This window comes from Pistacia vera, unplaced genomic scaffold (assembly GCF_008641045.1).
Source record: "Pistacia vera cultivar Batoury unplaced genomic scaffold, PisVer_v2 Contig219, whole genome shotgun sequence".
Lineage (NCBI taxonomy): Eukaryota > Viridiplantae > Streptophyta > Magnoliopsida > Sapindales > Anacardiaceae > Pistacia > Pistacia vera.
Genome location: NW_022196023.1, coordinates 279,658 through 305,846, shown reverse-complemented (window position 1 = coordinate 305,846; position 26,189 = coordinate 279,658). Strand labels below are relative to the sequence as shown.

The 26,189-nt window shown below is 35.1% G+C and overlaps 3 protein-coding genes across 3 annotated transcripts; 2 read left to right on the top strand and 1 right to left on the bottom strand.

The window, feature by feature from the left end:
* Positions 1–7,725: 7,725 nt before the first annotated feature.
* LOC116130297 (topless-related protein 4-like) lies at positions 7,726–17,943 on the top strand. The gene is made up of 26 exons (XM_031416041.1): positions 7,726–7,884; positions 8,085–8,174; positions 8,353–8,532; positions 8,672–8,785; positions 8,909–9,067; positions 9,169–9,346; positions 9,436–9,559; positions 9,970–10,079; positions 10,333–10,501; positions 10,633–10,742; positions 10,831–10,900; positions 11,046–11,119; positions 11,267–11,362; positions 11,445–11,540; positions 11,976–12,103; positions 12,222–12,456; positions 12,542–12,706; positions 12,803–12,901; positions 13,107–13,253; positions 14,865–14,975; positions 15,083–15,262; positions 15,733–15,861; positions 15,950–16,045; positions 16,446–16,634; positions 16,764–16,930; positions 17,105–17,943. Exons 2-26 carry the CDS (start codon positions 8,095–8,097, stop codon positions 17,301–17,303), a joined length of 3,405 nt encoding a protein of 1,134 aa, XP_031271901.1. The 5' UTR covers positions 7,726–7,884; positions 8,085–8,094; the 3' UTR covers positions 17,304–17,943.
* Positions 17,944–18,292: 349 nt separating this feature from the next.
* On the bottom strand, positions 18,293–22,233 carry LOC116130313 (BRAP2 RING ZnF UBP domain-containing protein 1). The gene is made up of 11 exons (XM_031416060.1): positions 21,826–22,233; positions 21,599–21,707; positions 21,399–21,513; positions 21,171–21,268; positions 20,332–20,438; positions 19,938–20,187; positions 19,614–19,667; positions 18,911–19,054; positions 18,712–18,776; positions 18,579–18,633; positions 18,293–18,505 (listed from the first exon to the last, which is right to left on the bottom strand). The coding sequence occupies exons 1-11, from the start codon at positions 22,140–22,142 to the stop codon at positions 18,347–18,349; spliced, it is 1,473 nt and encodes a 490-aa protein (XP_031271920.1). The 5' UTR covers positions 22,143–22,233; the 3' UTR covers positions 18,293–18,346.
* Positions 22,234–23,218: 985 nt separating this feature from the next.
* LOC116130319 (probable clathrin assembly protein At4g32285) lies at positions 23,219–25,606 on the top strand. The gene has a single exon (XM_031416066.1). The coding sequence runs from the start codon at positions 23,525–23,527 to the stop codon at positions 25,406–25,408; it is 1,884 nt and encodes a 627-aa protein (XP_031271926.1). The 5' UTR covers positions 23,219–23,524; the 3' UTR covers positions 25,409–25,606.
* Positions 25,607–26,189: the final 583 nt, after the last annotated feature.

Here is a 26,189-nt window from a genome sequence, read left to right as displayed (position 1 = left end):
ATATATTTATTTTTTCTAAAGATTAAAGTGTCTGAACGAGTTTGCATGTATTTTAATTAATAGTGGGGGGTTAGAAGGCAAGACCTTGTGAAGTTCAAATGTCCCAAAATTTATAACGAAGAGAAATTATATTATATGCAATATGACACCTTTATGGGGTGAGATTTGAAAAGTGGCAGAAGTCTATGAAAATAATCAATTATAACGTAAATCCAATTTACACAAACTGGATGGACGAAATTACCCCCATATATATATATATAACTCCTTTGCACTATTCATCTTCTTCCTCGAACCTAATTCAAGCCTCCCTTTGTTCCATCAATTCTAAAACCCACCCTTTTCAAACCGTTTTGCGTCGGATTATATATGAAGAACCAGAAATTGGCCTCGGTTTAAGTAAAGAAACTCTCCCAAATCGTATTCCGACTATCGAATTCGACATCCCGATTTGATAAGGTATGTTATTTCTTTTTTAAGAGAATTAGTTAAGGGTGTTACAGTTGTGATTTAAAGATTTTCTTTGGACATGAATTTGATTGTGTTTATGGGTTGTTTTGATTGGGTTTAAGTGTTTGAGAAAGTTAGGGTTTGTTTGGAGTTTTGATAATGATTTTTGGTTTCGATTTAGGGTTTAGTGTTGTGTTCAAGATGGGAGAACCTGTTGAGTTGTTGTTGGATATGGTGGAAAATTGGTGGTTTAGGCGTTGTGGAAAACGGAATCTGATCTGCAATTTCTGGCCGATAGGGGGTGTCGGCTGGTCCGAATATCCCCTTATCGGCTAGAAATTGCAGGTCACTAAGAAGAAGAATCGAATTCCGGCCGATTAGGGGGGATTTGGCCAGGGCAGCTTCTGCCCAATTGGCCGAAATGTGATACGGCCGATTTGGCCAATTTAATCTTTTCTTTTCAATAGTTCAGCAGCATGTAGTAGGCTAATAGCAGACTATTGAATAGGATTTTGATGATTTTCATGGGAGTCTTTCTTTCATTCTCGTAGTTATATGGACATGGCATCTAAATCCTACTGATGTTGTATTGCTACATTTCTTGTCATGTATTAATGTTGACTATACTGCCTTCATATTTCTACCAACAAGGTCGAGTCTGGCAATTCGACATGGTAAGTGTATATTATCTGCTATGGACTGTTGTAATTTTGACTTCATTTTGCAGGATGATATGGATAAAAAAAAAATTTCGACAACTTACCAATGAGCTCGAATTTGCAAGTCATAACCTGCTTTCGGTATTAAAAGATATGGAGGGCCATAAGCTATAGTTGTCAATAAAAGACAACCTTTAAAGATGCAATACAATTTTAATTTGTTTTTTTTTTTTTTCTTCTTAATTTTTCTTTTTTATGTCAATATGAAGTTATAGACTTATAGTTCCTTCATTTAACTGCTACATATATAAATTCAACTGGCCATTTTTCCAGATGAACTTGAAGATTTATTGGTTGAAATAAAGATAAAGATGGCAGCCTTTTCCAATACGATATCAGTTAAATCTACTGCCCCGTCACATGGTTTCGGTTGATTCGGCCAAATTGCACTGGAAATGCTAAATTGGTCCAAACCATGTGATTCAGTCGGTTTCGGCCTGGCCAAATCCGGTTGAATACCCCGTATTCGACCTACTCGCGACTTCTTCTTCTTTTCCAAATAACTTGAGATTTTTGACTGTCTGAATCCAGCCGGAATCCATTGTTTCGGCCAAAAAAACCAGATTCTGTTTGCCATTTTCACAGTCGGATTTTCATCCAATCTACGCAAATAACACATCAATCAAGCCAAATCCAAAAATAACCATATTCAATCCGCTCGATTCTTACACAAAATCTGAGTTTTCTTTTCAAAATAAGATGGAGGAAAGTTTATGGTTTGGTTCAATGGAGCTGGAGATGACGAGAAAGGGTTTATTTTTGCGTAGGGTAATTTTTGTCTATAAAATTAGTGAAAAATGGAAAAGTAATCATTTATGAGAGAAAAAGTTAAATTTGCTTATTTTCAATTTCAGGATCATATAATATAATTTTTCTACGATGAAATATGAATAAGAGAATAAAAAGAAAAAATAGATACTAAAAGAATATTACTATACATACAATTAAGTAATAATTTATATTAATTTAAAATTAATTAATTATATTTTATTATAATAAACGTTATATAAAAATATTGTATGATAAGTTTATTGTAACCAAAAATTAAAAATAAAAAAGAGGGGGGGCGGCTGCTTAAGCATCCAAGGAAACTCAATGAAGAGTGTATATCTGCTGTCTTTTCCATCGTGCAGGAGTCCACCTTCTAAAACATTTCTCTCTTTCATGTTAATTTATAATAATTTCTTTATTTAATTACATTTTAATATTTTTGTTTTTACATAATATTTTTAAAAGACTTTTTATATGATTTAAACTCTTTATTATAAAAAATTTATTTATAAAAATAAGAATTCAACCGACTCATCATTTAATTATAAATTAAAAAGTAAGTATGACTCTCCATATTTAAAGAGTTAAATTTCACACTCTATTTTAACTTTAATTAATAAATTACAAGTTTTCGTGTATTTTATTTATTAATTTTCTCTCCTATTGAGTTTTTTTCTTAAAAATAAATAACATTTTATTAAATTTTAAGAGTTTATTAGATTTGAATAAAAATTTTATTTTTTATATTTCAAAATTAAAAAAAATAATAATCTTTATATATATAAAATAAACATCACCGTTAGAAATGTTCTTAGTCTGTATATATATATATTTTACTTTAAAATAACAACATTTCTATTATTATTTATAAATAATTATCTAATAAACTATTGATTTGACGTATCAAGAACTTAGTTGAAGGGGATAATCTCTGCCAAAATGTTTTGATTACGCCGGTACAAACTCCACGTGGCATCCCCTAAACCCCAGAAATACCCTGTGTTGAAAGTCAAGACTAATGTCAGTTAAAAATTTTATGTGATGTCTATTGTTTTGCAGTGAGGTGTACGCATGTGATCATAACTTCTTCTTCTAGATAAGAGTTGACCTATTCCCACCCAAAAAATGACCGACTGATAATTCATACCCACCCATTTTTTTAAAACTCTTTTACCACCCAAATATTATGTTTTGGGTGGGAAATACAATGATTTACAAAAATATCCTTAGCCTCTTCCATTGCCGGCTGGGAGCTGGGTGCTGCAATAAATCGAGCAGGTGGTGTGCGACTTTGGAGCAGCGAGGTTGGAGTGATCTAGGAGAGAACAATGGCCAGAAAATACACAACACCAAAAACACTAATGATTTGCGGAGGAAACCACCACAAATTGTGGCTATCCCATGGTGGAAAGAGCTGGACATAGGTGAAAAATGGCGTGCACGAAGGCTTGGAGGAGGGGTGGGTTTTGAAGAGCAGAGGGTAGGAAGTCAAACGGTGGTGGTAGGGGGCATTTTGGCTGACCAAATAGGCCAAAAAGATGGCAAATCGCGCAAAAACTTAGGCGGCAATTTCCTGCGATTGGCAGGTGTATTGATCTCGGGGTGAATGAATTAAAGGTGAGAGAGGCTCGAGGAAAATGGTGGATTTCTAACATCGGAAATGATCGAAAATCCAGCTGCCGTGTGAATGGAGGTGGTGGTGGGAAGTGGTGAGTGATGACGGCAAATGGAGGCTTGGGCTTTGTAGAGAAAGTGATGAAGATTTTGTGGGTGGTCTTGGAAGTGATTTTGGAAACCGAGATCTGCTAGAAAACGGAAAAAACTGTCGGTCATCTCCTTGCTAACGTGCGCCTGCCCTTTATTTTCTCTTCTCTGGCGGTCAAATATTTGTTGACCATTCTACCCTTACTAATAATATTTTTGACCATTTTACCCTTCCCCACAATAAAATTTACTAGCCTTTAGGTACAAAAAAAAGTATTTAAAAAGTTGGTGGGTATGAATTGTCAGTCGGCCCCAGTCCTTAACTTTTCTAGATAAATACAAAAATGGTCTGATGAGAACCGTTTAAATTGTCTTGCGTCACTGTGAATTGACGTGTGGTTATATGAAAAACGAGAAAAACGATGTACGAGATTTTTATTGTATATAATGATATGAGAAATTGAGAGACGATAAAATAATATACGATAAAGACTTTTTTTTTTTTTTTCTAAGTATTTAACAGGCCCTCTACTTTATCCATTTAATAAACGTATGTCACACGCCTATAAACTAAGTTTTAAAAAAAAAAAAAAGGTATACTGTTTCCACTCGCCACGTGTATGTAAAAGTGATACTCGCGGCACATGTGACTTCCGTGTCCATTAGGAAAATTTTGAATTGACTGTACGTGGGGTTTTTCAGCCGTTAACATAAAAGTCAGTTAGAAATTTCCTTATTTTGTAATTGTACAAAGCCATCATTCATAATTAATGTATCATCTACTTAACAAATTTACGTATTCATCATTAATGAGTTAATTTACACGTGTTTATTCTAATACAGCTTCTTCCCTTTTAAGGTTCTTATGATAAGATAGATAAAAATGTTTGGTTAAGAAATAAAAAATACAAATATTTTTAATTTGTAAAAAAGGAAATAATAATTAGGTAAGTAACATTACTTTATCGTCTTTTTCTTATTTAAATTGTACCCATAAGTGTTATCATACCTTTTAAATAATCAAATTACTCATTAAATAAATAAAATATTTAGATTTATTTATTTTTCTAGTTTTTTTTTTTTTTTTTTTTTTTGTTTATGATGCAGGTATCTGAGTCAGTTTGTGTATATCACAATAATTCCCAAAGGTTTTAAAGTAAACGACCGGGTAAATTCTTTAGTAGTCCTTATTAGTACTTGAGGGAACTCAAACTCAGGAATTCATGTGTGAACCGTTGTTTTTTACTATCAAAACACTCAATGTGGTTTGTTTTCTCTTCTTATTATGCACTTTTCACACATTATAATTTCATATTTAGAGACATAAGAAATACGTGTTTCTAAACCCAAATGGTTTGCTTGACGTAAAGAGGTTTGCTCCATTTTTTAAATTCCTAAGTTCAAACATTGGGGTCACCTACTATAATAATATGTGGCTTACCTGGTCATTTGAGCTATAAGGTGTTCAATGACTCCGATCATTAGTTGAGGTGCACGTAAGCGGACTCGAACACTCGGTCAATAAAAAAAAAAAAGGTATTTTCTTGGTTAAACATTTTATCAACTAGAAATATATAATTAGATTCACTTTCATTTAGGATAAATTGAGTACCAATTGAATTTGTTTTACGAAATAATAACACAAAGAACAAGAGCGTGAGTGTGTAGCTTGCTAAAAGACACCACCTAAATGTAGTATTCGATTCAATCACATTTTTTTTTTAATCATGTTATTTTAGTGCATAATATAAATTTGTGAATGTGATTTAACTCAATTTGTTTCCATTAACTAATGAGAGGTCCACGTTGCTCAGTAGCTGGCCAACCTCAGCTTTAACTACGCCACCCACATCCAATTCCTTCCAAATATTAAAATCAATTAATTTACATTTATAAAATTAATTTGATTGTTTGCTCATATTTGGCATTCCTTTTTTCAATATTAATGTTGGTCGAGGCTTTTTCATTTAAATTTTGACTTAGTATATTGGTGTGCCAAACCCAAAACTCCATATTAATTTGTCTTTATATATCAACCAATAACTGTTACTTGCTTCTGCCCTACCCTACCAAAATGGTAATTTTACTGCCAGTCATAATTAATTAATTAATTATATTAATAATAATTCAGATTCTGTCAGAGCCCATATTATAACAAATCCCTATAATTATTTCCAACTATTAACCAATAATAGTGTTAAAGTTTACCTTTAACACGTGTATGCAATGCCAATAAGTACAAATTTCTGATCACATTAATACGTGTCTCATTAAGTGCAAATCTTAATATTTCTCATTTAATTATTCTAATTATCTAATTTGATCTCTAACTCTCGTTTGTATTTGGATCTTTATGTATTTATAATTATACAATATTGTTTAAAATTAAAATAAATAAATTATCATGAGTGTATTATTGTTTTTATATATTTTAAGACCAATTTGATGAGAGGAATATAAACGTATCATGGTATTTATATGAAAATTATTTGATCTTCATCGTATCATTTTAATATTTTTATGATACATTAAGAATGAGTAATGCTAGGTTTATAACTCAATTTTACAACCTTTGACGTGACAGCTCATAATTGCTTAGTTTGTAAATGGGTCTCGCCTGCTTGTTATAGGTTCCGCTTGCCCATTTGAACTGTAATACATGGTTTTGAAACCCGGCCTGACCCGACTAGTTCAACTGGTTGAACCAGAAACCCAGTGATCGAGCTCAGTCGGTTCGATTAAAAAACTAGGATTTTTAAATGACCTATTTTGAATTGCGGTTGGACCAGATTTTTTTGTTACGAACTGTCGATTCAATTAGTTTGACCTGGCTGTTCAACCCTTTTTTTATTATTTTATTATATGTCATTTTGATGTCAAAATGACATCATCATGATGACATCATGGTTCCACTGGCCAATCCAGTAACCTAAATGGGTCACTCCCCTGGTCAGGTTTTAAAACCTTGCTATAATGTTCATTACTGCATTAGGAATAGATAACATTGGGTGTGTTTGGTTCAATATTTCTACCTCTATTCCCAATCCTATTCCCTAAATATTGTTTGGCACATTATTTGAGAAATATTAGTGTATTTTTTTAATCACTGTTAGACACCTTAAGTTTATTAATTTCATTAAATACCCCCAGAAAAAGTTTAAAAATTAGCAAAAACACCCCCATCCACCTATGCTTACTAGATTCCGGTAACCATAGTCGGTGCTAGTCAGAATTTATCACAACGGCCTACAAGACAACCGAAAATAGTCGATTATTCACCAATCTGGTCGTCAACGATGGCCAAAGATATGGCTGTCGTTGTCTTTACGGTAGTCGACGGCCACATCTGGTCGTAGATCTGGCATTTTCTGGCCAGATCTGTGGTGGATCTGACCGGAAAAGGCCATATCGATGCGTTACAACACTGATTTCGGGTACCACCGTCAGAATCTGGCACTGTAGGTGGTGGGGGTGTTTTTGTCATTTTACACAATTTTTATATATTGAGGTGTTTAATTAAATTAGCAAACCTAAGGGGTTTTTTAGAAATTTTTAAATTTTACCTCGTAATACTCCTCTATTGAACTACCCAATATTATTCTCAAAATCCTATCCAAAATAATAAACCAAACGCACCCATTACTTTTACTATAATGTTCATTTTATTAGTTTAAATAATTTTAGGTATATAAGTTGTAAAACTAATTTTTTGAAAAGAGAATAAAAAGCAGTTGGTAAATTTAACACAATTGAACTAAAGTGTGTGAATGACCAAGAAATGAACAGCTAATGAGGGTTTATTTTTCTTATAATAGGAAAATTAAATTAATTATACATCGGAATGCCCGCAAATTTACAGCTGAATATAAGTCCAAATCAACGGTATTAAAACACTTATAAGCACCTGTGCGTATCAGTCTACACTGAAGAGCACTTATCATCTGAATAAGCACATCTACTTATCAGTGGACTTAAAATAGCAATTTATCAAATCTCATCTCATATCGCTCACGGTATTTAATTGGTCTGATACCTTTATTTCTTCGCTCACACATCTCTCTTTCTTCTTCAAATCCCTAGCCTTTTCTCTCTATAAATACTTACCAGAAGCGGAACTAAGAAAGAGAAAAGAAAAGAAAAGAAACGAAACGAAAGAAAAAACTGGAGAGAGAAATCACTGAAACGACCTCCCCCTGTATTTGCTCTCGTCAAAATTCTCCGATCTATCAATATTTTACAGGTACTAAAATGAACCTTCACTTCTCATTCTATTTCTCTTCTAACAATTTTTCTCTTTCAGGTTTTGACTGAAATTTTGAATTTCCTGTTGAATTCTTTTCACTCAAACTTCAATTATTGTTTGTTTGATGTGTGACGATACGGATTGTCGTTTTCCAACTATTGATCTGTGAGGATTGGATCTCTGTTATGTTTATGCAGATACACAATTATGTCTTCGCTTAGCAGAGAACTCGTGTTTCTCATACTTCAGTTTCTTGATGAAGAGAAATTCAAAGAGACTGTTCACAGGTACGCTGCCAGTTCTTTACTTTTTTTTTTTTTTTTTCTTACAATTCTTAATTGTTAATAAACATGTGGACATGTATATTTGCTGAATTTGTGTCATTTACGTAACATATATATTTTTTATATACCAAGTTCTGTGAGGTTGTGTTAAGGGTTAATTGATGTATGGTAATTAATTTAGATTGGAGCAAGAGTCAGGTTTTTTCTTCAACATGAGGTATTTTGAAGACATGGTGACAAATGGAGAGTGGGATGAGGTCGAGAAGTATCTCTCTGGGTTCACAAAGGTGGATGATAATAGATATTCCATGAAGATTTTCTTTGAGATTCGAAAACAGAAGTACCTTGAAGCTTTAGACAAGTAGGTCTTCTCAAGTGCATTATTGAGTTCACTTTTATATTCTCTTTGCATTTTTTCGGTTTTACTGATTTGTTTGTTATAACTTTGGAGTGTGTTTAAAGTTCTTTAATGCCTTCTTCTTGACAAAAAATTAATTTAGGTGTGATCGTGCTAAAGGTGTGGATATATTAGTTAAAGATTTGAAAGTTTTTGCTGCATTTAATGAAGAGCTTTTCAAGGAGATCACACAGCTGTTGACACTGGAAAACTTTAGGTATATATTTGATATATCTTTAAGAATTTGTGCTTAACTATTTTCCATTGCTTAGTATGTCTTCTTTGTTTGTGTCTTATCATATCTCTTATATGATAAATTTGATTGTGATCTTACTTGCAGAGATAATGAACAGCTCTCTAAATATGGAGATACCAAGTCTGCTAGGGGTATAATGCTAGCTGAACTGAAAAAGTTGATAGAGGCTAATCCGCTTTTCCGTGATAAGCTTCAATTTCCTACCTTGAAGAATTCAAGGCTACGGACACTAATTAATCAAAGGTCCTCAAGAAGTTCATTTTTTTTCTTGTGTGTCAGACTTTATGCTTTTGTTTATTGCTTTTATTTGAAGATGTTCACTTTTATTAGTATTTGAATTGCAGTTTAAATTGGCAGCATCAGCTATGTAAGAATCCAAGGTCTAATCCTGACATAAAGACCCTATTTGTAGACCATAGTTGTGGACAGCCAAACGGTGCCCGGGCCCCGTCTCCTGTTACCAATCCTTTAATGGGTGCTGTTCCAAAGCCTGGAGGTTTTCCACCACTGAGTGCTCATGGTGTAAGTGAATTTTTTTGAAGGTTTTAGGTAATTGAGCTAACTTGGACTCTGACTGTCTGGAAATTTAACTTTAAATTGTATTCTTCCAGCCATTTCAGCCTACTCCTGCTGCTCTTCCGACTTCTCTTGCTGGATGGATGGCGAATCCATCCCCTGTCCCTCACCCCTCAGCTTCTGCAGGGCCTATAGGTTTGACTGCTCCTAATAATGCAGGTAGCTAGAGGAAAACTTATAGTAACAAGCAGCATTAAGCTATTTTAGTTTTTCCTGCTTAGTGCATTTGAAACTGTTCTAGTACTAAGACAAACATATAAAATATGTGGAAAATGTGATATGAAGTCTACTGTCATTATAAATATTAATGCATAAATAATAAATGAGGAAATATGTTAGTGTACCTATCCAAAGAGAGAAAATAAAACCAAGTAAATGATATATTATTGGGATCTTGAAACAAATCATTAAATCTTTATACAATGATTTACAATGAGTTGTTGGTTGGGTTCTCAATTTTCTTCTACAGCAAATTTTTGTGAGATATGCATGACAATACTATTACTCTCTTTATTAGTCATCTTATTTATATCATGTAAATTGATATTTTTACCCTTTATGTATAATAGCTGCCCTCTTAAAGCGGCCTAGGACTCCTAATAACCCAGGTATGGACTATCAAACAGCTGATTCTGAACATGTATTGAAGAGAACGAGGCCTTTTGGAATATCAGAGGAGGTAGGACCCATCAACTTTCTTATTCTTGAAATCTCAACTTTTGTTTTGATTACTGTTTTGATACTAGAGACAGAGTGTGAGGGAGGGAGGTGAGATGTAGATTTTGAGACTGGTGTTTTTGTGATTAAGGGTGTTGTTGGTGTTTCTTTGACACCTGAAATTCTTTTCTGCTGCTAATAATTTTATAATAATACTTGTGAAGTTGTATAAAGTTTACCTAATAGGTGCACTGTTTACATGATATATTTCACAGGTCAATAATCTGTCAGTAAATATACTCCCTGTTGCATACCCTAGCCAGAGTCACGGTCAGAGTTCTTACTCTACTGATGACTTGCCCAAGGCTGTTGTTATGACTCTAAGTCAGGGTTCAGCTGTCAAGAGCATGGATTTCCATCCGGTGCAACAAATTCTACTTCTTGGTAAGACCCCAGTGACTTAGAGAACAATATTGAATCTCTTATTAATATTATTATATTGAAAATCAGTTTGTTATTAGGTGATCGGTTGTAGATGTATTCCTCTTTATTTGTATGTGATTGAATAATTTCAGTTGGAACCAACATGGGTGATGTTATGTTGTGGGAGGTTGGTAGCCAGGAAAGGATTGCTGCAAAAAGTTTTAAGGTCTGGGATATTAAATCATGTTCAATGCCTTTTCAGGTGTGGTATTTATTTCTTAGCAAGATTTATTGGGCATGTAGTAATTATTTTTCTTTGATTTGAGAACAATCATCTGGTTCTGTTTTAGGCATCTTTCACCAATGATCTTACAGTTTCAGTTAACCGTGTGATGTGGAGTCCTGATGGAACTCTTTTTGGTATGTTTGAATGGCTTTTGGATTTTTGATGCTATCCACTTAACACTTAAAACTTTTGCCAGTGCACATGAGAAAATCTGGTGGCTTTCTTAAATAAGGTATTATTAAATATTAAAGAGGTTTGTTGATTTTGTTGTTGTTCCAGGTGTTGCATACTCCAAGCACATTGTGCATATATACTCGTACCATGGTGGGGATGATTTAAGAGATCACCTAGAGGTTTGTGTGACAGTTAATTTCATCCAAGTGCATTTTCCTAGCTAGCCTTAAAATATTATGCATCTCGTATGTATGGATCACTTTTTTACTTGAATGAAACTGTAGTATATAGAATCTGAAGATTGCCATGAATTTTTTGGATGTTAGATTGATGCTCACAACGGCAGTGTTAATGATCTTGCTTTCTCATATCCAAACAAACAATTGTGTGTTGTCACGTGTGGCGAGGACAGGTTCATTAAGGTCCGCTTTACTTCATTATCTCCTTGATTTTGATGAGACTGCTTAAGTAGGATACAATTTATTGAAGTTCAAACAATTGCAGGTATGGGATGCAGTTACAGGGACTAAGCAGTTTACTTTTGAGGGCCATGAAGCACCTGTATATTCAATATGCCCTCATCACAAGGAAAATATCCAGGTAATGGACTTTAAGATGCAACTTAATTCATCATCATCTGTTTGATGTGCTCTTTTCTTCATGGAAAAAAGTAGTTTATTATTTACTGGGATTAACGAACAAACAGTTGTGTTTCTTGTTTCCTCTGAATCTCTTAAATTTGATACTGTATGTGGAACATAATGATAATACTAGTGGCTCATGGGACTCCTAGTGTTGCTATGGTTTGTGACTTTGGTTAAATTTAGCATTATACCTGAGTTATTGCTCAGTCTCGTTAAAATTGTTTCATCCCTAGGAAAAATGTGTGGTCTCCTACTCTGTTATAAGTAGTTTTCTTTTGGATATTTTTCCTTGAATTTCTTAATTTAATATTTTTGCTGTTTTGCAGATTGTGTGGTTATATAACTATAGTGCTCAAGAGTTTAATGTTTTCCTTTCTCTTCTGTTTCTCAGTTTCTCTTCTCGACAGCAACTGATGGGAAAATAAAAGCATGGCTATATGATAACATGGGCTCAAGAGTGGACTACGATGCACCTGGTCATTCGTCTACAATGATGGCATATAGTGCTGATGGAACAAGGTTCATACATGTTTCATGCATCTTATGGTTCTGATTTTTCTTTTCTGGGTGATGGGAAGTTGATTTCTGGTACTATGTCATTGTTAACTGAATTGTTTATCTCATGATGATATTGAAGGTTGTTTTCATGTGGGACAAACAAAGAAGGAGAATCATACTTAGTGGAATGGAATGAAAGTGAAGGAGCTGTCAAGCGTACTTACCAAGGTCTTGGGAAGCGATCTGTGGGGATTGTGCAATTTGATACCACTAAAAATAGGTTTTTGGCTGCTGGGGATGAGTTTACAATCAAATTCTGGGACATGGACAATCTTAATCTGTTGACGACTATTGATGCAGATGGTGGATTACCTGTAATTATTTCACTTCTACAACCCTGTCTTATATTAGCTGATGCAATCATGCCTACCAACTAATTATCCTCATGAAAATCTGCAGGCCTCACCTTGTATTAGATTTAACAAAGAAGGAATTCTGTTAGCTGTGTCAACTAATGACAGCAACGTTAAAATTCTAGCAAATGGTGATGGTCTTAGATTGCTACGAACAGTGGAGAATCGTGCATTTGATGCTTCTAGAGTTGCTGCTCCAGCTGTTCTGAAGGTATGATAGAACCCTCTTAATTGACAGATTTGTGTGTAATTTTTTTTGTAAATGCATTAATTTTTTTTTTTCTGTAAATGAATAACATAGATACAGGCCCCTACTATAGCCACATTTGGTTCAGCAAATGCAAGTGTTGTAACAAGCATTGGGGATCGAGCTGCCCCTTCGGCTGCAGCAGCAATGGTTGGAATGGTGAGTGTCGATTTCTTTTCCATGGATAATCTTGAATCTGTACTTTGACTTAATCTATTTTTGTTCATATTTTTAAATTTAGGTCAGACTTAATGTTTCCTCAGATAGTAATGCAAATTCTTTATTGCATACAGTTGGCAATAGACATGAAAAAGATATTTTATATTTTTAATGATTTATTTTCTTTCACTTTGAGTTTCTGTAGAGCAGTGATAATAGAAGTTTGGCTGATGTAAAACCCAAAATTGCTGACGAGTCAATGGAAAAATCAAGGATCTGGAAACTGACAGAAATTAATGAACAATCACAGTGCCGGTCCCTTAGGCTTCCGGATAATTTAACAGCAATGAGGGTACACTCTACTTTGCAATCTTATTGGAATTAATTACTGTACCATCTCTAGTGTAAATCCTTTTTTAAAATGTTTTTCACTATTTTGCACTTCCATATCACTTTTCTCCTTTCACTTCTTCAGTTCTATCCAGTTTTATGGTGTGTATGAATGTCAGCAAGTCTGTATTCTTTTTTTTTTTTTTGGTATTCTCACTCCATTTGCCAATAGGAAGATACTAGCCAGTGTGGAATTTATCTGAGATCAAAATGTTAATCTCCTAAAATAAAGATATATAATCAAGGTTGAGATGATTTAAATTTTGAATTTCTCCATCAAATATGCTTAACTTTTCTAAATAAAATTTGAGATATATTACAGCCATGTTCAGGCACATGCTTCTGAAGTCTTGTGTGTGTTTATGGATAAATTCTTTATTATGGCTTCACCTAAAGTTAATAGAATGCTTGGAAGATTCATTTTCAGCAATTTTCTCGTCTCATTTTTAATTTAAATGTTTATTATCCTGAAATTAGAGCATGCGTGCTCATATATTTATTCACCTACATCTGTGGACAAAAACTTTTGAAGGAATGGAGTTAGGTGTTTTCTTTATTTGGGGCGATCCTGAATAGTATTAAAACCTCGTGTTCTCTTATAAATGAAAGAAAACATAAATATAATTATAAAAATTTAAAAGGTTGTACGGAGTTCTTTTGTTAGGAATGAACAATTAAAAAAACAATTCTTCTCTTCACCAAGAAAAAAACGATAGTATTATGTGTAACAATTTAAAAAGTCATAATACTGATAAGTGTTGTATAACAGTAAAAGGAAATCAATGTATGTAAACTTAAGAGTTTAGAAATAAAGTGTATTATTTTGTATTACTTGATTCGGTGGCCCATGGAATTAAAAGAATAAAAAAATTGTGTTATTTGGGATCATAAATGGTTGGGTGGAGTGTGATAAGTAGCAAAATTAATGGACCAAAACTTAAAAATAAAGGCGAATTTAATGGAAAATAAATTGTCAGTGGGGTCAACAGCCCCTACTTTCCATACAATTGCTCCTCATTGATCTCTTGTACATGTGCATGTGTGTATATCTGTTCTTTCTGAATAGCTGTATCATATATTTGCTTATTTGCATTTAAAGAAGTTAATGATGCTCTATCAGTTAACATAGAGAGTTTTAATGCCTTAAATAGAAAGAAATAAGTTGATTTGGCTGTTAAATATTGGGTCACTTTTGCGAAAGAGGATTTTATCGGTGCTGCTGATTGAGATTGACGTACCTGTGTACTCTTGTATATATGTGCACAAAAAGTGATGCGGCAGGAAAGGATTGATTTTATTTTGAAATCTAAGAACTGGGAGAGGCTTATATATGTTGTTCAGTAGTTGGTTTGTTGCGTCTTGAAATTCCTGACACATTTGCCACTTGCAACTTCAATTTTTTTCCTTGTATGATATGTTCTTGGAGTACCAAATTGTGGATTTATATTATAATCTTATTAGTTGGTTATTGCATTTGAAATGTCTTAATACTTGCCACTCGCAACTTGAATGTATTTGCCTATAATGATATGTTCTTGAATTAACAGTTATATTGTATATATTACCATTCCAGGTTTCTAGGTTAATTTACACGAATTCAGGATTTGCCATATTGGCATTAGCGTCTAATGCCGTGCACAAGCTCTGGAAATGGCAAAGGAATGATCGAAATGGAACTGGAAAGGTATTACATTTACTTTATTCTTCGAAATTCGTGCCTTTGAAGATTATTTTTCTACTCTTGTGATAATATCATTTATCTTGCAATTAACTAAGCTTTTGCCTCTTTAGGCTACTACTAGTGCAGTACCACAATTGTGGCAACCTCCAAGTGGAATATTGATGACTAATGATATAAGCGACACAAATCCTGAAGATGCTGTCCCATGCTTTGCCCTTTCAAAGAATGATTCTTATGTAATGTCTGCTTCAGGGGGAAAAATCTCTCTATTTAATATGATGACATTTAAGGTATAATGCCTTTCTTCTTTTTTAGTTTTATGTATGTTTACATCATTGTCACCTGCTCTGAAAATGAATCTTATAGAAAATTTGGAACACTTAGGATAACTCTAGCTCATTGCAAAGTAGATCTTGTTGATAAATGCCCATAATCATTTGCTTGCATCTTACATTGGTTTGATGTGTCACTATAGTGATTATATTTGTCTGGCGTCCAAAAAATGTAAAATAGCAATTAGCCACAAAAAGCAACACTAGAGTTTTTAATTGTGGCTATTGGGGTTCAATATGTATGATTGCATGGTCTCAGGTTTCATTATATAATGGATTTTAAAGCTACCACAGTAGACAGAACTGTTTAGAAATTTTGGACAAGTGGCCATTCATGACTCATGATGTTATTTGATAAGATTTTTATCGGGGAAAAGCTTTCAGCATAGCTGTTTTCATTTTTTTTTTCCATCTTTTGCTATACACAGACGATGACAACATTCATGCCCCCACCACCAGCAGCGACATTTCTGGCATTCCATCCTCAAGACAATAACATTATTGCAATTGGCATGGAAGACTCATCTATCCAGATCTATAATGTTCGGGTTGATGAGGTTGTACTCTGATTTAACTAAACCTTTATATAACTGTTGATGGAAAATTAATAATGTTTATCTGAAAACTGTGTGCTCTACTTAACAGGTTAAAACAAAGTTAAAAGGACACCAGAAAAGAATAACAGGCCTTGCATTCTCGCATACTCTAAATGTGCTGGTGTCTTCTGGAGCTGACTCTCAGGTGAGAAATAATTCTGTTGGTTTGCATTTGTGTGTAGCAGAGGCAGTTAAGTATTTATATAACTAAAGTTGCCTACTCTGTAAAGCTAAAAGTACAATTGTTCTCATTGATTAGCTTTTGTTTAGCTGTTATTTCCTGTTTAGATAGTTTAGTTAGAAAACAAGGAATGTCCTTGACTGGAAAATGTTATTGTAACTTGTATATAATTTGGAAGTATGAGTTTGTTACTCTGCTTGCTTCACACCTTTGCGCATGCTTTTGTATTTAGTTCTTCTATTATGAACAAAATAGACTTTCTTATTCTTCTTGTGATCAGTTCGCTACACAAAATATAAACTGTACAAATGCTGTTGGTAACTCATTGTTGATCCTTAATTTTTTATCTTTTTTTTTGCAACAGCTTTGTGTTTGGAGTACTGATGGATGGGAGAAGCAGACTAGTAAATTCTTGCAAATTCCAACAGGGCGAGCAGCATCACCCCTTGCAGATACCCGTGTTCAGTTTCACCTTGATCAGACACATCTGCTGGCAGTTCATGAAACACAGATAGCTATATATGAAGCACCTAAATTGGAATGCCTTAAGCAGGTGAGCTAGTTTATACATGTTGGTGGTCCTACTCTTGTGAGTAGAGTTATTCACTATTTTTGCTACCTCTGTGATTTGGGATTTAGTAAGTTGCTCTGCTGACACTTGTTAAATTTGCTTCTGGAACAGTTTGTCCCTCGGGAAGCAAGTGGTCCAATCACACATGCTACTTATTCTTGTGATAGCCAATCAATATATGTGGCCTTTGAAGATGGAAGTGTTGGTGTTCTCACTGCTCAATCTCTTAGATTGAGATGTCGAATTAATCCGGCTGCCTATCTAACTCCCAATCCAAGGTCTGTTTTGTATCTGTCATAAATTTTATTAAAATTGTGGATATCCCTTGATCTCACACACACGCACGCACACACACGCACGCACACACACGCACGCACACACACACACACGTGTGCACAGGCCACACTGACATCTTTTATATAGTTTGACTAACAATGCAACAATGTAAACAGTTTAAGAGTGTATCCGCTTGTGATTGCATCTCATCCATCCGACCCCAATCAGTTTGCATTAGGACTAACAGATGGTGGAGTCCATATACTTGAGCCGTTAGAGTCAGAAGGAAAATGGGGTACCTCTCCTCCAATTGAGAATGGTGCGGGGCCTAGCACCACTTCGGGTGCAGTCCTTCCAGAACAATCCCAAAGGTGACAAGTATATCGGCATATGTGCCTTTCACCAAAGACCTCAGAGTATATGCAATGCATGTCTTCCATGTGACCCCACTCCCTGGTCCCACCACTCTGATTTTCGAGGGGAAGCTGCGGAATTTTTGGTAAATCAGTTTTAGGATATTTCACCTCATTCTAGTAGAGCTCATTAAAAGTGGTATCACTATTATTTTCTGACCAAGGCATGGCGGTGATTGGTTTATACCTCATTTAGGATTTGATTGGAGAAGTATGGTGTTAATTTAGAGGCTAATGAATTTGGGATATGGGAGGTGGTGGGTCTGACTAGAAAACTGAACTGTATTGCCTGCCCTGGCTCTTTTTAGTCTTTACTTAGTTTGGAAAAAGATAGTTGTTCATTATTTTCATTATTTCTTACATTCGAGAATGCATAAATTATTGGGTTATTCATATTTACGCCTTAATTTGTGTCGTTCAAATTCCCTGCCCCGGTGTTAATATGACTTTCTTTTTCATAGTTGATTGTAATAAGAATTTACCCCTTTTCCTGTATGACATCGTCCACTACTTCCTATGGGGATGTTTAATGTGAAATTTTATTGAACCTGTAGTGGAGGATTTGCATTTCTGGCAATTGAAGGAAGTTTATTTACAGCGTATGATTTTGACTCTGTTTACTTCAAGGTCGCAGTTACAGAAATGTTTATCAATGTCTAGAACCACTAATAAATGATTAAGACTTAGTTAGGAGTCTTATAGAGGTCATGATAAGAAACGTCCTGAATTAAATATGTGGTTTTATAAATAATGAAAGAGATGTAGATATAAAGTTCTATTCCCCATTTTTTAAATTTCAAATCCCAAAAAAATATATTATAATTCGAATCAAGTAAGATATCATTAATGCTAGTTCACAAATTATTTAACAAAAAATCCAAAATCAATGACAAAAATTTTGCTTCTTGTTCAACATGCATGACTTAAACTGACAACTTTGCACAGAGTATATACCATATACAATACAATATGACATTCCTATTATTGTGAGAAATTGGATAGAGACTAGTTTCGCCTCCGACCTGACTTTTTGTGCCTTCGGTTGTTGGGTGAGGAAGATTGATCATAAGACACTGGCAAGACTGTTCCTCCTTTGATGCCATCTGAATCTGTGATGTGATCAAGAGTTTTCTGGGCTTCGAGGTACACTGTCAGATCCCTTATCTGCAACCATTTCATTAAATTGTCACAAAACTTCAATCCGTTACATACAGAAAATTTAGATAAACCACAGTACCTGGTCTTCCAGATCAAGTATCTTCTCATCTTTCAACCTTAGTGATGAAATTTCCCTGGAGAGAAGAAGAAATCATGATTCTCTCATTTAATTAAATAACAGAACAAACCATACAAATAAGAACACAACGAACCTCTCTTCAATTTCCTTAACCTTTTTCCGCCAAACTTCTTGATTTTTAATGAGATTTCTATTGATCTATCAACAGAAAAACACTGTCAGGAATAACATACTCTCATCTCACACATAGTAAAAACTTAAACTGAACCAAACCTCACCCAAACTATCGCATAACAAAATTTGAATGTAAGTGGCTAAAGTAAACAACTTACATCTGCAACAGCTTTCTTTGCCTCTTCACATTTGTCCAAATCATTTTGGATGTCCAACATCTTGGAAGCCACAGCCTTCTCTACTGCTTCTGAGATTGAACTGTCCCTTTTACTTTTGGCCTCTGCAAGTATAGATTCATAGTACTACAATAAAACAGAAATTAAAAAAATTAATAAAAATCTCCCAGATGAATAGAAAAAATGTGTCCAAAATTGAACTGCATGGTAAAGAACATAAGTTTTTTTATGAAAATTTTCCGCACACAAGCAAATCAAATTTGAAATTTCTCATTGTTTAAACATTTATGTCTTCTATAACAAAATCAGACATATAGATAATTCCGCAGGCTTTGATAGTTAGGATTGTCAAACAAGAAAACTCTCATTAGGAAATTGGCAGACTGCAATTTCTTTCTATTTTATTTTTATTTTTTTTAATAAAAAAAAAAAGAAATGAATATACCTAAATGAACAAACCATAAAAATGATTTCCCACCAAAGTAATAGATTAAACAAACAGGAGATTTGAGTATTTAAGATAGCATCTGGAATATAAGAGATTTCACAAACACAGAGTAAATATGACAGATCAACAGTCAAGCAAGAGGAGAGGAAAAAGGAAAAGAAAAAAAAAAAAGAGAGAGAGAGAGAAAGCAAGATAAGAGGGAGGAGGAGTAAGCAAGTTTGGAATTGATGTACTTACTTGTCTCTGAGTCTCCAGTTGAGTAGCAAGAAGGCGATTGTACTCATCTACAATCTACTCTCAAGGAAAAAAACCGTAGGTCAGCGCATTGCATTAGAAGACTAACATTGGTAAACTTGCTGATACACGAAACAGAGACACAAAGTGCCCTATTTACTTGTTTAGCTACAAAAAGTTTGCTTAAGTAAAACAGTCTATGTTGCATAAGAAATTTACAAGTACTGGTTCAAAAGATCTTTTATAGTAATCTTTTCAATAAGTTTTAAGTCATAAAAATTAAAATATCCACAAGTTCAAATTATAGTTATAATAGGAAAAACATACTGCTTCCACTTTGCTGTTAAAGAGGGCCCCACTAATTCCAGAATCCTCACTACACCCACAAGAACCACAATGTTCCTCAGGTGACATGCACCGAAAGTTCATCTCCCCCAACTTTCCATCAGCTTTAGACTGGTTCAGTCGATGAACATAACTGTCACCAACATAATCCCAAATTTGTTGTGTTCTTAAATCAAGAGAGTAGCAGTGCTGTGTATCTTTCCAGTGCCTAACAGCATGCCCCTCCTTATATCTAAGTTCAGAAAAAGAACAAGAATTATTAACAGTTCCAAACTTGGAAATTTTAACTCATAATATAGGCAATAATCTTAAGTTATATTGGCTTATAGTCTTCAGACATGAAATGCAAACAAAAAGACTACAATTAATATATTACCTTCCACATCCCACAAAACCACACATCAAACAAACCCAGAGATTCTCCACTGTTCCACAAACAGAACAAGTTGGTTTCTCATCCTGCTGCTGACAAAATCGACAAACCTGATGCACAAAAGAAGTTGAGTATCAAAAAAAGGGAAAAAAAGGAAAGAAGACACCTTGATTCAGAGTATTTCATGGTAAGCTGCAGGGAAAGGTGAAATCACAAATTTGGACATGAACCCACACTAATTGTTTACTGGCATGACAGAAGATGACATATCAGAATATTTGTAATCATGGTCCCATGTTCTTAATTTCTGTTTATATTAGCCCAAAATCTGTAGTAGTGTATAAAATAATAGAAAATTAGAAGCCAAAAGAATTGAGACAATTTCTCAAACTTATGACAATACAATTGAGCAGGAGCATTCCCGCAATTTTCAACATGATAATTGAACTTACTTTTAAGATCCATGGAAATGAAGTTAAGGTCTAATTTCGTTAAGCTCATTTGTCTTAAGTATACGGTTAGCAAAAGTGACCAGGAGATGTATGAGGCATCCATCACTTTTAAGACAAAGCAGGAATGGGAAGAGTTACGGATCTTGAACATTAGGCATTGGCAATTCAAAGTCCCACATTATTTCAATGGAAAAATTAACATAAAGACTGTGTGATATCCTAGGAAGACTATGTTTGAGGTTAAGAAAATACCTTGCAGAAAGTAAAATCAAATATTTATCAGTATGTACTTATTACACACCAGTAACATAATACCCTATGCCAGTCAAAATGATGAAATACTACATATATTCCAAAATGTTGGAGTTGGGGAACAGAGATATAGCTAACCTGGCAAGATAAGTAAGTCCATTTTGACGTGCATGAACATTGAAACGAATGGTCACAGATCGTACTAAGAATTCCGCTAGTGTCAGGATCTAGTCTCTCTAAAACATCAGAATAAATAGTATAAATCACCATCTTGCAAGAGAATTAGCAATCCACATAAACATAAAATGAAATATAATTTTAATCCAACATCTACTGTTAAAAGAAAAAAAAAGGCAAGTGACCCACCAAGGCAAATTGGACAAGAGGGTAGCTCAGTGAATCCCAGTGGTGGAGTGCTAGCAATCTCAGCAAATTCAGTGTACTCCACAGAAAGCATATATAGCATGTGGCATACCTCAGCCTAAAATTCATACATAGCAAGAATTTAATTCTAAATTAGACCAACCAAACATTTAAAGAAATCAGTATCAATGTAGCTGAATTACCTCGGCTGGTGAAAACCTCTTGCCATTGAATTTGTTGTAAAACCCATCAGCTGTAAACTCATCAGGAAGCTTGATCAATACACTGTATCGATCTTCCATCCCATCATTCCTGAAAATCAAACAACAAGCATAACAAAGATCTAAAATTAAAACTCAGAATTCTCAATTCTAATTAAATTAGACAAAATATAAAAATGGCGATAATGATTAGTTAATAAGTTAGTTACCTGATGAAAATGAGCTCGTCCACGTGGTCGACGTGGGAGCCGCAAAATCTGATAAAATCATCGTAAGAGAGGTAGTTGGGGACGGCGACGACGAAGAGGGAAGTGGATCCAGGGCTAGGGTTTGTTAGATAGCTCTGTGATGTGCCTCGAAACAGGTGGACCAATCCTCTCCTCTCGCTGAATTTAGGGTTAGGGTTAGGGTTAGGATTAGGATTGGGATTTGGTCGGGTGGTTGAGCTGGTGACGGTGGAAAAGCCGGTTTCTTCGGTGGTGATAGGATGATTGGCGTCCACTGAGTGGACTCGGAGGATGAACATTCTCGCTCTCACAGGCTTGGGCTAAGAATCGGTGAGTGGAAAGCGAGTTGACAGTTGACAAATGTTAATATTTCCGGGAAGGCGAGAGATGCCGTTACAAGTGCGATTCATATGTTTCGGAAAATATAATAAAATCCATGGTGTTTCGTAATTATTATTTTTCACCCTCAAGTTATATACATGTGTATATATATACACATGAATTCTGCTTTGTATTTTTTATTTTAAAATGAGTTCAAACTTACAAAAATTAATCACATTCATATTCCATATTCACCATATAAAAAATCATACAAATATATACCATTATTTTTTTTTATAACCGGGGGTGTTCTGGTCATATTACACGCATCTAAACTAATTCTCCAGTATCCTATAACTATCGGTAGGGTACAAACTCTAATGACTACCTACCTTTATTAGCAACCATAAGGATTCAAACTCTAAAAACACCTCTTTTGTTTTTTCACTATCGGGTCATCCAGTGATTATTAAAACTATATTATATTAAGTTTCAAATTGAATTCTTTGTGCCTTGTTAATATATAATAAAATAATTTTTGTTATACTTATGGATTAAATTATTTTAATTTGGTTTAGAGAAAATAATTTATATTATTTGATTCAATAATTATATATATTTTTTGAAATAATCATAATTGATTTGACAATTAACATAGGGAAATAGTAACAACACTCTTTTTGTGATTCTCGGATTCTTATCTTCAACAAAGAAAATTTCTGATTGACATATAATTTATTCTTTTGTTTAGTTGATTTTTCATTTTGCATCATATAATCTGGTTATAAAATTAATCTAATTTCCATGTTTTAGAAGGTAGAGCTGTTGAGTGTGAGGTATAATTATAAGGGATAATTGAGAATGGTGTGTTGCTTACATATTAAGAAAATTGAATTTTGTTGGAGATAATTTGATAAGAAAAGCAACTAAAAATGGTAAAGTTTATCACTAGAAAAAGGATAATTATGATATGAAAATAGTAAATAAATAATTCCCCACCGTTACGCATGTCTTTACAAAAAGCTTCTAAAACGACTGCGTTTGTAGATGGTGATGGACTCTCCGCCTGTTAACGCGCTTTTGCAAACTTTTGTGACTGTCGCATCTTTCTTTGCCGCTCTCTTTAACTGCATTAACAATCCAGCACACCGACAAACATTTGCTACTTGTTTAGCTCTAAGATCCACTGCCTGTTCTCAGCTTATCCGATTCTACAGTCTTCATCTCCACCGTCGGTTTTAGTCACCCAAGTCAATCGATTCTCCATTTCTCCTTCAGATCCGCCAAGCCAAAAAGGTTGGTACAAACCAAACATTTCTTTTGATAAACGCTTAATTATTCTTCTTTGTATTGTAAAACTATGGCTCCAAGCACGATCCGTAAAGCGATCGGTGCAGTGAAAGATCAAACGAGTATAAGTTTGGCAAAAGTGGCTGGTAACATTGCACCAGAGCTTGAAGTTTTGATTGTTAAAGCCACTAGTCATGATGATGAACCGGCTGATGAGAAGTATATTAGGGAAATAGTTAGTATGACTTGTTATTCTAGAGGGTATGTTACTGCTTGTGTTGCTACTATATCAAAGAGACTGAGTAAAACCCATGATTGGATTGTGGCTGTGAAGGCACTCATGCTTGTGCACAGACTTTTATTAGATGGGCATTTTCTGTTTGGGGAGGAAATTGTGTATGCAACGAGGAGAGGGATGAGGGTTTTGAATATGTCAGATTTTAGAGATGAGGCGCATTCAAATTCGTGGGATCATGGTGGTTTTGTGAAGTTTTATGCTATGTACTTGGATGAGAAGGTGGAGTTTGATGTTTATGAGAAGAAAAAACGGGGTGGGGATGGGAAAATTGAGGAGAAGGATGATAGGTTTAAGGATGATTTTGATCATGGAATGGGGATGAGATCGAGATCTTATGGTGATGTGAATGAGTCAGTGAGAAGAGAGGAAAAAAAAGAGGCCACTCCTATGAGAGAAATGAGTCCTGAGAGGGTATTAGGGAGGTTGAATCAGTTGCTGAGGATCCTTGATAGGGTTTTGGCTTGTAGGCCAACAGGTGCAGCCAAGAATAGCAGGTTGGTGCTTGTTGCACTTTATTTGGTTGTGAAGGAGAGTTTTGGGTTATATATTGAGATATGTGAGGCATTGGGGGTATTGTTGGATAGATTTACTGAGATGGAGTATACAGACTGTGTTAAGGGTTTTGATACTTATGTTAGTGCAGCTAAGATGATTGATGAGCTTGTGGGATTTTATGGTTGGTGTAAGGACATAGGGATTGCAAGATCATCTGAGTTCCCAGAAGTGCAGAGGATTACTGATAAGCTTTTGGGGACGCTTGATGGTTTCTTGAAGGAGATGGCAAACAGACCAAAGAGTCCTGAGAGAATTAGGGAGGAGAAACCTTCTATTAAGGAAGAACCGGAACCAGATATTAATGAGGTTAAGGCTCTTCCTCCACCCGAGAGTTACACTCCTCCTCCACCACCTCCACCTGAGCCCCAACAAGCACCCAAACCTCAGCGTCAACAGGTAACAGAGGATTTGTTGAATTTGAAGGATGATGCAATTACAGCTGATGAGCAAGGCAACAAACTGGCTTTAGCTTTGTTCTCCGGGCCGCCAACTACGAATAAAAATGGTTCGTGGGAAGCATTCCCCTCAAATGGAGAGCCTGAGGTGACTTCTGCGTGGCAAACTCCAGCTGCTGAGAGCGGTAAGGCAGATTGGGAATTAGCTCTGGCAGAATCTGCAAGTAATCTATCAAAGCAGAAAGCTGCATATGCAGGTGGTTTTGATCCATTGTTGTTGAATGGCATGTATGATCAAGGGGCAGTGAGACAGCATGTGAATACCACTCAACTGAGTGGTGGAAGTGCAAGCAGTGTGACACTGCCTGTGCCAGGAAAGAGTTCTACTCCAGTGCTGGCACTGCCTGCCCCTGATGGGACTATCCAAAAGTTGGGGAATGAGGATCCATTTGCAGCATCCCTTACTGTGCCACCTCCTTCATATGTGCAGATGGCAGAAATGGAGAGGAAGCAGCAGTTTCTTGTGCAGGAACAGCAGCTCTGGCAGCAATATGGAAGGGATGGGATGCAAGGCCAAGTAGGTTTGAACAAGATTGCTGGTAACCCTGGCTATTATGGTCCTAATCCTCAATCAATGATGCCTTATGGAATGCCACAGGTCACTGGTATGGGGCAGCCTGGAGGGTATTACTATGCCCCCTATTGAGTAGGCTGTCTTTATGGAGGGCTGATGTTGCCTTTGCTGCACATTACTACATACTTCCCCCCATGGAAGGTTTTCCGTATCTTATAATGTTTTTTTCACCATTTTCTTTACTCTTGTGTACTTACCTGCATCCAATGGAGTAAAGCATGCAGGATTTGATATCGAATATAGTGAATGATGAGAATCTGTTACAGTTTCTCCAACGATTTATAATATTTATATACAGTTGTTAAACCACAAGTTTGTCCATCCCCTTCTTTTTCCAGCCTACATTGCTATTCAGATTATTGTGGATTGAGAGGTGCGTCTCTAATTTAGTTTGCTTGTGGAAACTAACGTTGTCAAGCAGGAATTTGGAGCTCTCTTTGCAGGAGTATAAAACATTTGTTTGAATGCGCCAAATTCTCTTGGCATGATAGGCTTACACCGTTAGATTAAAAATGAAAATGAGGTTTTTCCAACTGCCTGAGCTGACTAAGTCCTTTTGACTGGATTTTGTTCTAGTTAATCGTTTCTGACTAGTTCAACTTGGTTTGGCCAGAAGGTTTTGTGGTTTTAGACTGAGACAAAGCTTGGTTGCCTATAGATTTGGATGCTTGATAGTTATACATTAGAAGGGTATGCATTTTCAACATTTCTAGCGTAAAGCATCCGATTTTAGTCTGGATGGTGGTCATTCATGCCGTCCACCTAGTTGAGTGCAGATTGTCAAAAGCAAGCAATCAGTATCATGATAACACCTTTTAGGAGAAGCCTTGTGAGCAAATCACGCTGAAATCTT

Coding starts and splice junctions, on each gene's coding strand:
- LOC116130297 (XM_031416041.1), top strand. CDS start 8,095: ATGTCTTCGCTTAGCAGAGAACTCGTGTTTCTCATACTTCAGTTTCTT. Junction 9,068..9,168: donor CGGACACTAATTAATCAAAG/GTCCTCAAGAAG, acceptor TTTGAATTGCAG/TTTAAATTGGCAGCATCAGC. Junction 15,263..15,732: donor TTAATATGATGACATTTAAG/GTATAATGCCTT, acceptor TGCTATACACAG/ACGATGACAACATTCATGCC.
- LOC116130313 (XM_031416060.1), bottom strand. CDS start 22,142: ATGTTCATCCTCCGAGTCCACTCAGTGGACGCCAATCATCCTATCACC. Junction 20,439..21,170: donor GGACTTACTTATCTTGCCAG/GTTAGCTATATC, acceptor TTTGTGCATCAG/GTTTGTCGATTTTGTCAGCA. Junction 19,668..19,937: donor TTAACAGCAAAGTGGAAGCA/GTATGTTTTTCC, acceptor CCTTGAGAGTAG/ATTGTAGATGAGTACAATCG.
- LOC116130319 (XM_031416066.1), top strand. CDS start 23,525: ATGGCTCCAAGCACGATCCGTAAAGCGATCGGTGCAGTGAAAGATCAA.